A 16,519-nucleotide genomic window follows, 5' to 3' on the forward strand; every position below is an offset into this window, starting at 1 on the left:
GTTTTCTACGTGAAGAAGCAGATCTACTCCAAGCTCGGTCCAGATGTATGAGCTGTCAATCTCTGAGGCTGAGCCGAGCCACCCTACAAATCAAACTCTTATATCTGCAATCTCACTCTTTCAGTTGTCACCCAAAGCTTGTAACCAAAGTTGAGGGTTGGAACATACGTAGATCGCCTGGTAAATTGAGAGCTTTGCCTTCCAGTTCAGCTCCCTCCCACCTCGATACTATAAGCTCAGGACAGCTCCTACTTTGCCAGAATAGTTGTAAACGCTACTTCTGATGGAGCTTTGGAGCTTTGGCAGGTGATGGCAAGAAATCAAAGGTATCATAGTTGTTGAGACGGAACTCCAGACATTTTTATGTCATTTTGCAACTCCTCTTTACACCACGTCGCCCACTCCATCGGATTTAGCAAGTTGTTGGTGACAGCTATTGTTCCCATCATGAGCACACTGGACAGCAGAGAAGTGGATTATACTCTGGAATACAGACAGGTTATTTATGGTTTTTGGTGAAGTCAGACTACACTCGGAAAGGCTTTATCGCAGAGCCAACGCCAAACAAGATTCTCAAGTGCTTTGTCCAGTCCCAGAGATGTTTTTTTGGAAACTGGTGTGAAGTGGTGGATCCTATCATACAAGGATATCTGTGCCCTTGTTTACTCTGCTCAGATCCCACTCACCGCATTCAGCCAGAAGACAAATGTCGCCTGAGAACCTGGCAAACATGCCGGAAATGAGATTTGTTATCGCCTCTAGATTGTGGCCACACGGGCATACAAATTCAAGTAGAGAAGTGTGTGTGTGTGTGTGTGTGTGTGTGTGTGTGTGTGTGTGTGTGTGTGTGTGTTATTATCAGTGTCTTTCTGTGATCCCACCTGTTTTGTCTGCACACATCCGACCAGACAAATCTGGCATTTCTTCCAAGTGTTTTTATGATGTAAATCCTGCAAGTTCAGCCATGTGTGAGTCCTTTTGTTGAGCAGCTGCATTGTATCAAACAAGCAGACCGGCGGCGTCTCTGCGGACGCTGCATCTGAATTGATTCATTCTTTCTTCAATAGCTAATATCGTGATTTGTGCCGAGAGGGAAAGCTGCAAAATCCTATCTGTCTCCAGTCACAGCAGTGAGCTTCAAAAGCCACATAATGAGGGATAATTGAAAACTTATCAGTATCCATCATTATTGTATGAATATGTATGTGTGTTATTTCTGTAGATGCGTATCATGGGGCTGCAACAATGCTGTGCGATACGCCGTTTGTGTGTCTTTGTATTGCTGTTTTGAAAGTGTGTCTTAGCATCTTTCCAGTGTGTGTACTGGTGCGAATGTAACTATGCCTTTGATTTAGATATCGTGCTTCATGGTTTTCCAACCCAGGAGCTGCTGTAAGACAAAGTGCAGGATATGATTCTGTGCAAATTCTGAAGCAGCGGTCGTAAATCTGAAGTAATCATTAATCTTTAGAGTTCGCATGTACGTACGTTTTACTAAGCCTCTGCTTCTTCCATTACGCTATCATAAGATCCCTGAAGGCATATCAATCTCTGCATCTCAACGCAGACTGCCCCCAAAAGGAGCACAACTCAATTTACTCATATAGCCAGGAACCTTTCTACTAACTTTTTGTGCCCATGAACATTTCCATCTAGAAAACTGAGCCTGTAATTTGTTATGTCTCACAGAAGGATCCTATCCTGCTCCACGGACACTGAGAAGAAGTTAGATTTTGTGGAGTCACATAATGCTTGACCGGATTTTACATTAAAATAACATTTTTCCTTTTGCTGTTGGTGCTGAACCGTAAAATGCACTGTCACAGTCACCCTTTTCATCTGCTCCTTCGCATATTTGCATTCGCTCCCCAGACGCCCAGAAGATACCTTTTCAACTGTACTGCGGTCTTCATGGGACATTGAGAATCCCAGTTAGCCAGCAGCCATCAGTCCAGGGTCAAAAGAGACAACTGGGTTGAAGACTTCTCAGCAATTCCTTTAAGAAATAAATCAGTTTCCAGCCACTGTGTTAGAGCCACGATGATGATTCGACTTGTAGCGGCTTTCTCTAGCAGTCATTAGAAACATTAGCCCATTTTAGAAAGAAAAGGCTGCATATTTACAGCAAGGTAAAGGCTGCAGTGTGCCACCTTGTCTGTCTAAAAGGGAGGTGTCATATTGCTTTGTTTCCAAAAAGCCGCCACCTGGGTAGGTGTAAACGTGATGTGACGTGAAGCAGGAAGTTGGGCGTGAACAGTGAAGCAGGTTGAATTTGTCTTCAAAATAAGAGCTTTACATTGCACCCATTGGAGTTTAGAACTGGGTTCTTAGCAGGGGGCTTTTAATTTGAAAGTAGCGACCGTTAGTAGCTTGCTGCTACAACAACAAGCGGACAGTGAAGACAGCTACAGAGACCGAGGAGACGCTGCATCTCCTGGATCTCAGCAGCTGTCCAGCTGCTCATCTTGACGTCTGCAGGTGAAGTGATGGACTGACTGCTGTGATCAGCTGCTTCCTGGTTTTAAAACTCCCCGGCTGTGGGTCGCACAGCAGTGCACATCATCGACACCTCCGCCCATCTCACGCAATTGCCGGCACACTGATTTACATAGCAGTGGATGTGGAAATAAGTGTACCCTCCAAGGTGTCATATTGGTGGTCCAAAACAGATCCCCAGTTTACCGCCTTCTGTCTAAATCTGCTGACCTAGCCGCTAAAAAGACGGACAAATTGGCGGCTTGCTGCCTAGTTTAAAAACAGCTATTGAGATGAGTTTTAACACTTCATGTGGAACATGTAGTTCAACATGTTGAGACCCTCTGGTGATTTGGGAACAGTCAGTTAGAGTTATAAACCCTGTCCAGAGATGGTTGTTCCTCTCGTATCACTGATTAAAACATTAATCAGACCTAAACCTGCAGCCGTCTGTGGCATTGATTAAACCATCGAGTTAGTTTACAGACAGACTGGAGGAACATGGGCGCTGATGTTGCAGTACATCCACGGGGGGGAACCGGGGCGGTGATTCTGGATGAGAAATGTGTTTAGTAGTTTCACATCAGCACATTCTGCTGTGTGTCTGAGTCAGGTGTGTGTTCTGCGTGAATCTGTTCTTGTTTGTCTGCCTCACCATACATCTTTATTCAGTGTGCAGTGTTGTTCTGCTCCGAGCTCTCAAGGTACTCTCATAAGGTTTCATTTTCCAACAGATTACTGACTAAACTATGTGCACTACATGGACAATGTATGTGGGTATTTTTATTTTATAGGCAAAGGCAAGTCGCACATTACTTGCCTTTTTCTCTCTGGTTTTGTCAAGCGGGGAATCAGATCTCCCCGAAAATCTAATTCCGGTGAATAAGAGAACATTCCTGCACACTTCTCACCTCTGCAACTTGAGAAAGACATGACGTGTTGAGAAAAGTCTTTGTAGCTGAAATAAATCCTATTTAGCAGAATAAATGTTGTAGATTTTATGACGTCTCTGCAAAACTTGAAGTTGAAATTTTCATTTTCAGCTTTACATTTTTTGTCACAGCGCTGTGCTTATGCTAGGTTTAGGCACTTTGTTAGGTTTAGCAATTTAGCTTGAAATTCTAGTTTGAGTGCAGCCTTGATGCAGCCTCCTCACCTGTAACTCCACTTTTCCAATATGAAAGTCAGGTTTTAAAATCAACAAATCTGTCAATGCACAGGTAAAAAGTGCATGTGAAGATTCACTTTTTTCCTACTGGAATCATTTTTACTTTATTGCCATCTTTGATTACACATTTAGTTCTTGAACCATTAGCATTCATTCCCTGCTGCCTGGCTACAGATATCTTCTCCCATGCAGTCTCTCCCTCTCCCACCGGTGTTGGGTCGGGTTGCAGGTCAGTTAAATTCTTCCACATTAAAAACATTTCTTCATGGAGTTGGCTTTTTGCACAAGGCGCAGTCATGCTGAAACAGGAAAGGTTGCTCCACCGTTTTATATAGAAAAACACTTGTGCTCCTCCAGCACATCCACTCTGATGGTATTTACCTACATACTTACTGCAATTAGGTGGAACAGAATATGGGATCCATGCTGCTGCATTATTCCCCCACAACTCTCCACCAACACACAGACAAACATCCTCACTGACATGTGCACAGATGTGTCGACATTTCCACAGCTCTGCCCTCACAGAGCCGCTGTGGAGTTTAATTGCAGCCATACGAGCAGCGAGCCACTCGTCATGTTGTGAAACCTTTCATTTGCACTCAAGTGCATCCGAAATCAGCAAACTGCACATTACACAGATATATCCACTGCGTATCACAGGACTCGCAATTTGAGCTCGCAGGTGCTACTTTGGTTGCGGCATGCTCTGTGAAGCATAATTCGCCGTGTGATTGACTTCATTGTTGCAGCACTCTCATTTTTTCGCTCCTGGCTGTTTATGCGTCGGTCTGTCCAGCGGAGATAGCCGGATAAACGGATGGATGTTTATATGTCATGCCTTCCCTCAAAGCTACATAAACACAGGGACATTATATAAAGATAGCTAAAAAGAAATGTTTCCAGAACTGAAATCCTTGAAACACAAAATCAAAATATTATTACTCTCTCTCCATCCGACACATATGTACCTATAGCTCCGTCTCCTCCCTCCTCCTGCTTTTGTCACCCAGTTGGTGGTGTCTAGTGTGGCACCGCTTTGTTTACAGCACAGCAGAGTTAATTAGCCGTTTTATGGCTGATTTACGGCCCAACAGGCAGACGGAGAAGATGGCCGCTGCCTTGTCCTTGTTGCCCACTCAAGGACTTGTCAAAGGGGGCATTAAACATACAACACATGCATGATTATGCAGACGAGCGGTCTATTGGATCCGAATGAACATGTGCATTTGTATGTAAAGGCTACATGCACAGTGAACATTATGTCTCTATGTACACTCAACGCACACGTACACACACTTGCATATTCACCAGACTCTAAAACTTTACACAGTGCTGAATATTACTCCGGATTTTTATGTCCCAACATAATTCCACCGTCTAGACTGATTTATCTGGCCTGAACACACAAACACAAATGTGACCCAGCTTACCTTGACTTGTTTGTCTAATCTCAGTAACACAGGAGCAGAGGCTCCAGGGAAGACGGAGCAGAGAGGACACCTCGTATGACACCAGCACTCACATGGATGCACCCAGAAAACTGTATAAACACAGGTCCAGGTGTGCGTTAACAGGATGTAGGATGGAATTTGAACTACTAAGAACAATGAAAGCCTTCTCTGCTTGAAATTACCTCACGTTGGAGGTTGGATGGTGATTTCTGTAGCTCAGGAGGCAGATCAGTCATCCACCAATCAGAAGGTTGGCGGTTCGATTCCCTGGCGCCCTGCAGTTGACTTGTTCAAGTGTCCTTGGCGGGAAACTGAACTGTAAATTGCTTCCGTGTGACTCTTCCATCTGTGTGTGACTGTGCATGACTGGTTATTGCTCCTGGTGAGCAGGTGATGCCCTGCATGGTTGCCTCTGGCACCAGTGTGCCAATGTGTGTGAATGCTGAGTTGTGTTTTTTAAGTGGTCAGTAAGACTAGAAAGCGTTATATATTTGTATATTCTTACCCCTTAGACCTTGTAGATACAGTGAATGATATGAACGGGGGATATATTACCTCCTCTGAAGCTCAGAGCACACTGACAACCTTTCTCTCTCCCACGCCTTCTCACACCGGCTCTTACAAATCGAAGCCGACATCAGCAGGAGGCTAACAGCGATGCTAGCAAGCACACGCTGTCATCTCAACAGCGTTAGCATAGCCGTGACAGCTAACAAGAGAAGACATCACATTAGCTAGGCAGCGTGCTAGCGGAGCAGGTTGCCGCCGCCGCCGGAGAGCCTGACTGTGCTGATGTAGCTACAGGTGTAGTATTCATTCATGCTTAAAGAGTCTGACACTGGCAAGCGAGCAGCCGGCGGCGCGCTAGCACAACACCTGACAGCTGGTTAATGTCGATGTGTGCAGCCTCGCTCAGCAACAGGAGAGGACACAGAGATGCTTCAGTTTAGGGAGAGGTAACAGAGTGTGAAGGCCGCTGACATTTAGAAGCGGTGTGGATGTTATGATTATTCTTTCTTTTACTTACTTATTATCTGCCTGCTTTGTTTCTCTCTGTTCATCACTGCGTATGTGTTACACTCTCATTGTCTGCTTTGTTTGGTTATTTTTGCTTTTTTGTCTCTAGTTGTGTTTCTTTTTCTGTTCCGTTCGTCCCATTTCAAATTTTCTTTCAAGTCCCTCTGACATCCTGTTTGTGCTTATTGTTTCTAGTTGCTGTTTTGATTATTTTTAGACTTTAATCTTATCTCTAGGTCATCATTAGTAGGACAATGAACGGCAGAGGAAATGAGAAAGTGGTACTTTCACACGTCCAGTTTCTGTTGCCTCCTCAGACTTTTTGTTCCACAGGTGTATTGTTTTTCTCGTCACTTCCTTGTTTTACGTCACTGTGCTCACTTCTGCACCGGCTGGATTATCCCACGCTGAGACATAAAAGTTTATTTCATGTAATTCATCATTTTGAAAACCCATCTGAGTTTGTACACACTCTCTCCTCTGAGGTCCGACAAGTTTCCTCCCCTGAACGGGTCACAGTCTGCTGCCCAGATTCTCCATCTGCCTTCCCGGCGTTGGTTTTAACCTATCAGTGAGCTGTGTGTGTGTGTGTGTGTGTGTGTGTTTGTGTGTGTGTGCGCTGCAACCAGGCAGATTTTTCGCCGAACAACAAGCAACATACTGATGATTAGAGCTTGGCGTATAATCAGGCAGGAATGGGTTTGTTTTTGCGTGGAACAGGTGGCCACCCCAGAGCTAAATGTAGAAACAAAACCCCATTAACATGTCTGTAGTGAAGTGGAAAAAAAAGCTGGGAAACGAGGCTTTTTGATGGAGAGAGACGAGGAGATGAGGCTGCGATGAGCGTGTTGTTTCCACCATATCTGTGTGTGTGTGTGTGTGTGTCCTCACAACGCAGGTATAGATGCACATACATAGATAGTTTATTTGTCTGTTGATGTGTGTGTGTGTGTGTGTGGGAGAGTTGGTGAGTTTGTTTTACTGTTCCCGATATTTTTTTTGTGTGTGTTTTTTCTTATGTGCTATATATCTGTGTTGTTTTTGGACCTCATGCTGGTAGAGGCCTCGCCGTGTTGCCTTTGTTCATCTGACATTTCCTCATTAATGAGGTTTGCCCGCCCTCCTCCTCCTCCTCCTCCTCCTCCTCTTCTTCCTTCTCCTGCACCCCTCTGACTCTCTCCGTCCCCCCCCCCACCTGCCGATCCCCGCTCCTCTTCACCTTCCTCCTGAGCATCTCTCAACAAGATCTGCTTTGATCTCTTCTTCCCACTCTTCCGCCATCCTTCCTCCTCGTTTTATTCTGTTCTTTTCTTTCCACCTTTACCTCCTTTACTGCTCTCTGCCTCCCTTCTTTCTGCCCTCTCCTTCTTCCAATTTGTTCCCTTTCCTCTCGTTTCTCCTGCTGCTGTTTTAACCTCCCCTTTCCTCTTTAATCACACATGGTTATCAGCTAGAAAAGCAGGCGTTTGCACCATTTGGCCTCTGGTTGAAATCCACAGTCAAGATGGATGTGGGGGAGAAATGAGCAGCCGTTGAGCAAGGCATTTAATCTCCTGCTGGTCCCAGTAGAGCTGATCAGTGGCCGACTGTAAATAACAGTGTGTGTCTGTCTGAAAAACACATTAAATTAAAAATCATTCCTTCTTTTTTCTTCCTGTTTGTCTCTCTGCAGCAGCTGATGAGAGAGCGACAGCAGATGGCCAGTCGTCCCTTTGCTTCGGTTGCCGTAGCGCTGGAGGTGGGCGGCGACCAGGAGGAGCTGCTGCAGGTCAGCAAAACGACAAAAACACGGCACACAGAAATAAACACACAAACGGAAGAAGACACACAAACGCCCAAGGGAAATATGTGTGTTGTGTTGAGGGAAAAAACGCACAACACAGTCACCGAGGGCAGCTTAATCATTTGCATATCCAGGCAAGGATACAAACAGTGTGAGGGCCCTCTCACACTCTGCCATGAATGGTGTGTGTGTGTGTGTGTGTGTGTGTGTGTGTGTGTGTGTGTGTGTGTGTGTGTGTGTGTGTGTGTGTGTGTGTGTGTGTACAACAGGGGGCTGACACTGTAAACAAACTGGCTGTGCAGCAAGTTTGATTCACTGGAAGTGTGAAATTTAAGGCAACTTTTCTTGATTGAAATTCCTCGCTGTTTCGAGGAGGCGATGGCCAGTTAGTTCTCCTGTCAGATTCAAGCTGAGTAGAGCTGTGGCAGGAATCATGTCGGGGTCGGACGAGCTTGACAATAGGAAAACGTCAGTGTCTTTTAGCCAGGTGTCACAGAGTTCATTAGAGGACCAGTGTACGTGAAGGGAGGATATGATTACAATATTAACCTTTATAAACACGTGCAAAACTATGTACATCGTTGCACACAAGTCAACAAAACAAGAGAAGACTTGATCTTTTCTGGCTAATGATAATTCACGCCGCCTTAAAAAATATGTCAGCAAGCAACTTTGTACTCAAATATATCAAATCTTTTTAATGTTACCACAGAAAGAAGGAGGACACAAACCTGGTGATCTGACATTAGACTTGCTACTGTAATGTTAGCTGAGAGCCATACCGGTTTGGTCAGCGAGCCACACATCTCCTTATCAACTCTGTAAGGACACTCACACTCAGAGTTTAAAAGCCTGCAGCTCCCCTCCAGTTAGTTGAGAGGTGAAACATCTTCAGGAAACTGAAACACGTCCAGTTTCCTACGATGCAGCACTTAGAATTCAAAAAGCAACATGCACAGAGAGCCACTGACAAAATGCTGTTTGTCATCGGAGGTGACTGGACTTATTGAGTCGTTTGAATAGCTGAAGTTCATAGAGACAGTTTGTCACCATCTGGTTTGCACAAAGCCGCCCCACAGCGCGGTGCGCGGCCAGGTCATCATCAGCCCTCGTCAGTTCAGAAAGAATGGCTGTGGCTCCACCATTGTTTCCTGGTTAGATGCTAACAAACACAGAGGGCTGCTGTGGGCTCAGACCACTGCAGCTGAGTGTTGTGGGATTAAATAGTGTTCAGCACATGAACAAACAAACACAGAGTCCTCCAGCTCAGCAAAGGGTTCTGAATCATCAGTGTAGTAGAGCACCACCCTCATCCAGAAACAATGAGGATGCAGTGTCTGTGCTGCTGAGCCCTTCACTTTATACAACAAAACAGTTTGAACCGGATCTGATTAGCTGAAGCCAGAGGAGGAGCATTAGGAACAATGATTCAGTCATCCTCATGATGGGTACAGATTTAGTTTTCAACAAACAACAAGCAGTTTATTAAGATATACAACGTGTCTCCATTTCCTACGTGAGCCCTGAGGGGCAGGTGAGAATTTTCTTTTTGTGATCCATTTACTTTTTTAAAAAACAAAACAAAAATGTATGTATGAAATGGCATGAATTTTCTGCGTGAACAGAGTGAGATTTTGTTTGGTTTTTTTTCCGGTCTTTTCAATATATTTTTTTCATATATGAAAATACAGATTTTTTTTCAGTATATATATATTTTTTTCATTCATGAAAAAAATGTTTTTTTCCACCATCCTTCGTCCTCCTTTTATTCTGGATATGGAAAAAAACACTTCTTCCATGAGATTTTTTTATGTGAGAAGCTAATAATTTTAAATAAAATGTTTATTTTCAATAATGATACATTTTCTTTTCAAGTGTGGAGCACAAAGAAATATACGTAAAAAAAAAATAAATTTATTGTGGATACAAACGTGAAAAACATGAAAAAAAAAAAAGTCCATTAAATCCATGAACATATTTTTTGTGTGTTGAAAAGAGTGAAAAAAAAATGTTTTCCATGAGAAAATATTTTGTTCAAAATAGAACACAATAGATCACTTACCCTTCAGGGCTTCCATAACTTCCTGAATATCCTCAAGGAACTTTAAAAAACAAGGAAGGGTCATTACATCACCGACTAACCAAGTGACTGTAGATGATGTTGGGGCGCGTCCTCTGGAATGGATTTCCAGGATAAAACAACATGATAACGAACTTGAAACCTCTGCTGAGCAGGTGCACACAAACACAGCTCAACAGCATCCACATTAGCCCGCCGGGAAGTCCTGACGTCAAAGAAGAATGAGGGCTCGAAGGAGAACGTGCAGCTGGTTCCAAAAGAAGCCCACTTCAGACCTCGCCGTCCTGTGTGGGCTCGTTCTTTGATTCTCCAACATGCTGGCAGCTCACCTTCACCCACCAGCCCTGAAGGGTCCTCATGAGGCATTGTGTCTGGTGGAGTGTGGGCCCTGAGAGAGGCTGCTCATATCAGCCTCTTGTACAAAGAGATTACAGGGCACTTTCCCTAAAATGGTAACCGTCAAATGACATGTGCCCTTCTCCTGAGGGGGACGCTGGTGTCACCTTTATTTTGAGATGCCGGTTCTCAGAGACATGCAGGGTTTAAATGAACAGAAGAAGGTGGAGTGGAGTGATGTTGTGTTAGTGGTTGGTAGGTTTGGTGACTTGTGGAGATGTCTGAATGTTTGTTAGTTTAGCAGGGTCACTGTCTGGCTGATGGCTGGAGGAGGAGGAGGAGCTGAACAGACAGAGGGAAGGTTATTATTGTATTTACCTGCGTGGCCCCACTGCGTAGTTTTAAATTGTTTAGTGATAAATAACTATAATGTCATTACAGAAGCCCCATGAAACAGCCAAATGGAGCACGTGTCTCGTTTGTCCGACCTTCACTTGTTGTAGCTCATTTTGGGCGTATTAATAGTCCTGATAGAGGCAATGCATTATGGGAAGTGAACTATTACCCCTGACCATCTCGGTCCCCCTCATCTAAAGCCACAGCGGAGCTCGGTGACAGATGTTGCAGGAGATTTGTGGCGCACGAGAGGTCGAGAACAATCGCCCTCATTTATCAGACGACATGCAAACACGTGCGCATGTTTCGCTTTGTTGGATCATTTGTGGATCAAGAGGAGCATCAGTGAGCCTCCCGACCAGACGATGAATTCCAGTAGATCCAGACACTGATTGACAGTTTTTTGTATTTCAGAATGAAGAAACAATCTAGATAAAAGAATTAGATGGACGGTAAACTTAAATATCTTTTGTCATATAAAACAGAAACTAATAACACAATGCAATAAAATTTTACTTTTATTCTTGTTGCATATCCTTATATTTAGTTTTAAACAACTGTCACAACACTGTGCCTCTGGTCCAGTTAGGTTTAGATACCAAAACCATCTGCTACTCATAAAAGATTGTGTTTTGTCTTGAAATACCTTTTACAAGCTTAACATTGTTGAAACGCTCTCTCAAAAAATAATCTTTTTACAGTGTTTAATGAGCAAACTATACCTTAATCTTCTTAGTCATTCCATTCACATAACTAATTACTGTTTCTCCTGTGTGTAGATTTCCTTTGAAGCCTTGAATAGTCTTTTAATTCGGTGACATTTGCCAGTTTTGAGATATTTTTTTTTTTCTCAAACATGTTTTAGAATTCCACCTCCTCGTATCTCTTCTGTTTGAGGTTTCATCTCCTTGCACGCTTGGAGCTGAAGGTTACAGAGACAATGGTACTGGAGGCTATCTGCACACGACGCTTAATTGGTTTCAGCTGCGTTCTGACCAGGTTGGGCTCGGCTCAGTTTAGTTGGGTTTGGTGAAACCTCAGGAGTACCTTCCCCTTATCTCCGCCTCAGCCTCCGTCTCCGTTTCACTCCTGAAGGTGAGAGACAATAGGGCAGAACGCTATCTTCACACTGAGGTTAATTACACAACATCTGGTTCATAGTCGAGCATGCAGCTTAACAAAATTGTGTAATGAATGAAGGAGAGGGAACATTTCCACGCCGCTCACACAGAGCAGCAGAGTACGGTTAAACAAATAGAGTCATCATCGCCCCATTTCATGCCACGTTTAGACAGCGAGCCAGGAACACAACACCTGTTGTTTCCACATTCACACACGGATTTGATTCCACAAGGTGTGTGAATTAGACAGGATATATCATATATGAGGAGATAATTGAATGGCGAGGCGTGCGGTGTGATGTGATGGTGGATTAATGCTTGAAAACGACTGAGTTGTGCTGACAGTTCTCAAAATCATCAATCTACACAAACATAGAATAACCAGGAAATCAAACAGCGGACTCTTCCTCTCTCACTGGACATACATTGTTTGGCTCATCGGTTTTCTTTCAGTCTTTGGTTTTCAGCGGCTTTCGCTTGTAATCTACACACGTCACTTCAACCACTTGTGCCATTTACATTGTAAAGCCGGAGCTGGATCATTGTAGAGCGCTCTGCAGGAGGACAGCTGAGCCGGCTCTGTGAAGTCTTCAGTGCTTTGGTGCCTGTGAGACAGACAGAGTGTAAGAGGGGGGAAAAAATAGTGTGACTTGGAAGAGGAACAATGAGAAAAGGCTGAAGTGTAGCGACTGGATGAACGAGGAGGAGTGGGAGGTAAGAGCAGAGAGAATCTGGCTAACTCAGTCTCGTGTGTAGGTCTGAGTGGGAGGCCAGCTAACGTGGTTAACTAACATCGACTGACTATTTTTATTATTTTCCGCAGCAGAAATTATCTGAACGATGCAAAATTTGCTCTTTTTTGGTGCCACCATGCATGAAATCTGCAAATTACAAAACGTGTCGAGAGCAGAGAGAAGAGAAAAAGGAGTGAGTCACTCTGGGCAGCTGCAGCTCAGGAGGAAGAGCAGTCTGTCTAGTTGTTGGAAGGTTGCTGGTTTGAATCCCTGGCTCCCCCAGCTGCAGAAAACTTACCCTCGACTGCACGCTGATCATCTCTCACCGCCTCCGTGTCTGGAAATTGTTATTTCCAGTTAGACATGTGTGAGACATGAGTGATGAAGGAAGTCTGTGCATAAGACTGAATGTATCGTGAATAGAAGTAAAACATTTTCCTCGTCTTGCAGTTAAATATCTTTTTGTAGCAACCACAGCGATAATAAACTTTACGTGGTTGTGTTATGTGAAAAAAAATTCAAACCCAGGTCTCCAGGATCGAAGTCCTGTCCAACATCCAACACGACACTTTCTTCACACAGAAACACGCCCGTTTCCCATCAGAGCCTAATTATGAAAAACAAATTAGGATTATATAAGCGTCATTTATAGAAGATGGAGTTGACACGTATGTATGCACACACTCTGATCACTCGTGTCGTCTCCATCCACATGTTGCTGCCATGTGGATAAACACTATTTCTTCTTGCGCTGTAGAAATGGCGTCGCCCTCTGAGTGTCTTTCTGGAGTTTCCTTCCAGTCCACAGAATCCGTGTTCAAACCAAAAAGTCCTTTCAATCTCTGCCTCTGTAAGAACAAACACTTTTAGGACTTCATCACAATATGTATGACTTCATGTGGATGGGTGGTGTGCCTAGATTCCCCAGGACAGAAAAACTGTAAAGAACAAGCTGAAAATGCTCTCCAGGTGGTTTTCCCTTCAAAGACATCTTCCCCGTCCTCTGAAGAGTCGCAATCATACGTAGTTTTGGAACAAGAGGCTCTTTCATTTCTGTCTGAAGAAGTTTTTGCGTGGTGGGGTGTCGGGCTTGGTTAATGTTTTATAATGATGCAGATTAGGTGTCACAGCTGGAAAGATTTTTTTTTTTTTGTCCCCTAGAGACTTGTGATTATTCTCTTCAAATAAAAGGAAATATAAAACATTTGGCATTCTGTCGGTTCATGACACAAACCACACTCGTCCCAGCAGGAAGGAAATGTGTTGGCCTGCTCAGTTTCATCCAAACTCTTGTGACATCGTCTGTCTTCTCAGTTTCCTTCATCCTGTTTAAATACAGTGAAAGAAACACAGCAAAGAAAAAGAAAAAAAACTGCAGTGTAAAGAAGTATCGCTCCTGAAACAGTGTCCTTGATAGTGAGCAGCAATCCACAGACCTCATTACTGACAGTTTTCATTACACCTACTCTCTGTTTATCATGCAGCCTGTAGATGATTCAGCGCAGCTGGAAACAGTCACTGGAAAGAGATGCGAGTGTTGAATCTTGAAGCAAATGAGATAAACAATTTTCAATGCTAGCTTGGAGGCAGATGTTTTAAAATCTGCTGTGACCAAGGTCTCTTCTGCCTGAAAGCTGAGACAAAGAATTGGTGTTTGCAATGAATTTGTCTGCGTGCATGATTTTATTTTTTCTTTTCATTTACCTGCCCTTCTCTGAGGGAGCCGTTCTGATATGCAGCTCTCGGCTTTCTTTCACCTCGAGGTTAAGTTTGATTTAGTCTGTTTCTGTTGCATTTGAAGCTTAATGGTACAGTTGATGTGACTCAAACAATAGCAGGATTTATTTTAGGATGACTGAGTGGATTAAAAACTAAAAAATGTCCGTGTTTCTTTACTTACATTTTCAGTTATGTTGTTATGACAATGCTGCAGTTAAACATCTGGTTAAGTTAAGGCACAAAATTACTCGTCAGTGTTAGAACAAGATCATTTTTGGCTTATTTTGATTCTATAAACATGACAACAGTTTCCCAGTGTCTTAAAGATACCCAGTTCGTTGCCACAAAGACTGCTGCTGCGTGTCGTTGCCCAGCAGCAACAACATCTGCTTTTGTTGTCACAAAGATGACTGCAAATTGTGGATGTGGTCACCAAAATTACCCTAAAAACTGACTTTTTGGGAGTTAATGTTTGTCCCGTAGTGAAACGTTTGATGGATTTATGTTCTTTCTTAATTTACATGAATCTTTTTCTTTTCTGTAGAGAAATTTCACGTTTCTAATCTTTTTGTACCAAGTTAGTTTGTTTCATCATCATGAAATGAAACCTTTGTCTACATATTCAACTCCATTTTAACGGCCTTGTTCATCACTCGCTTGGTTTGGTAAAATAGAAACACAAACACTGTAGATCCTCATGATTGTGGGTAAGATGCTGATGATGCTGCACCGCCTCCTGCGTGACCACAATCCTCCAGTCGAGTTAGATGACTGTAAAAAGCCACGACATCAAAATGTATCCGGCAGCCACCTCCTCCATTCCCCAAACTTGATCAGAGCCTTACAGCGTGTCATGGCGACATTACAGAACAGAGGCAGAGTCATCAGCATAAATCGATGTTTCCACTGCCTCCATAAAGTACTGCCGTTACGTCGTAAAGCTGATGAGCCCGCTGCAGCTAGCATCTGCATGCCTCCGCCCGTGGAGAGCAGCTCCCACCTTGCCTGCTGATTAACGACAGTCTCCTGTTTTCATAATGCTATTTAAAGCAAAGAATGAATCAATTTCATATCTTGTGTTTTAATGTGCCGTATTTATTCTTCAATTGCGGGGATTTAATGTGCCTTCGGGAAGGAAGGCTGGTGGGTGGAGAGGGATGGATGGATGGAGGAAGGAAGGAGGAATGAAAGGGAAAGGAGCAGATAAAGAATATTTATGACACCTGGGAGTAATGTATGTTTGGTAGAAATATACACCGCTAAATACTGATTTAGCAGAGCACACACACACACAGACACACACACACACACACACACACACACACACTCCACTTCAGGGCTTATCAGACGACACAAAAGCCTCCATCAGGCGGAGGAGAAAAATGAGCAAAGGTACAAACACACGTGGAAACGGACAAACACTTATTTGTATTCATGGTGGATGATTGCATGTGCGCTGCTTTGGTTTGCTCTGGCGCCGCACTCACCTGTGGCTGTGTGTGTCACGTCTGAAAGGCATGGCGGCGGCGGCGGACACCCACACACACACACACACACACAAACACACCGCCGTGTTATTAACTCAATAACTCACACCCCTGTCAACACTAACGAGGCTAAAACAAACCCATTCCTCTTCATGTTCTGTTTGCGCTTTAACAAAAAGGCCTTTTTTTCCCCCCGTCTTCCTTTCATCATCGGGGCAAATTAGAAAAGGTGTGCAGGTCACACATTATTTCAGTGGCTGCAGGAGAAACACCTGCAGCTGAACAAACGGACCGACGCTCTTCAACCATCTCCGTCTCGTTATATCCCTCTCTCTCTATCTCTGCTCTTTTCTTTGCTGCCTCTCTGAAGTTTTCGTCACAAACACTTTTTTTTTCCTTTCTTGTTCTGACAAAGAAAAAAAAAAAAGCTGAACTAGTCTGTTTTTTCTGTTTTTCCTTGTGTTATTTTTTTCTTTTTACTCAGCAATTTTATCATTTTGCTCTTCACATCAGTAATTCAGGGCGAGGACAGAGATGGCAGGAGCTCGTCCCGGGAGAAGCACCTCATTAGGGGTAAAAAAAAAATAAAAAAATTAAAGCACCTGGAAAATTATGGCTGAACTCGTTGACCCGGCTGGGATGAAACACCTCAATAACCAGCTCCTGATGAGGAGCCTGCTCTCCTGATTCAGACTGAAATCACAGTTGCTTAAAGTCGATAATGAAAAGTGGAAAGAAGAATTTGTACT

At 43.7% G+C, this 16,519-nt stretch overlaps 1 protein-coding gene across 6 annotated transcripts in view; it reads left to right on the plus strand.

The window, feature by feature from the left end:
• Positions 1 to 16,519, plus strand: part of atrnl1a (attractin-like 1a) — a 221,588-nt gene that overhangs the window by 170,727 nt on the left and 34,342 nt on the right. For 5 of the 6 annotated variants that reach the window (XM_037124440.1, XM_037124441.1, XM_037124439.1 and 2 more), the window contains one exon: positions 7,787 to 7,882. In XM_037124440.1, coding sequence (XP_036980335.1) covers positions 7,787 to 7,882 — 96 coding nt within the window. Of the gene's footprint in view, positions 1 to 7,786; positions 7,883 to 7,954; positions 7,967 to 16,519 lie in introns of all 6 variants that reach the window. The other variant, XM_037124453.1, reaches the window with a different exon arrangement.

This window comes from Acanthopagrus latus, chromosome 15, assembly GCF_904848185.1.
Source record: "Acanthopagrus latus isolate v.2019 chromosome 15, fAcaLat1.1, whole genome shotgun sequence".
Taxonomy (NCBI): domain Eukaryota; kingdom Metazoa; phylum Chordata; class Actinopteri; order Spariformes; family Sparidae; genus Acanthopagrus; species Acanthopagrus latus.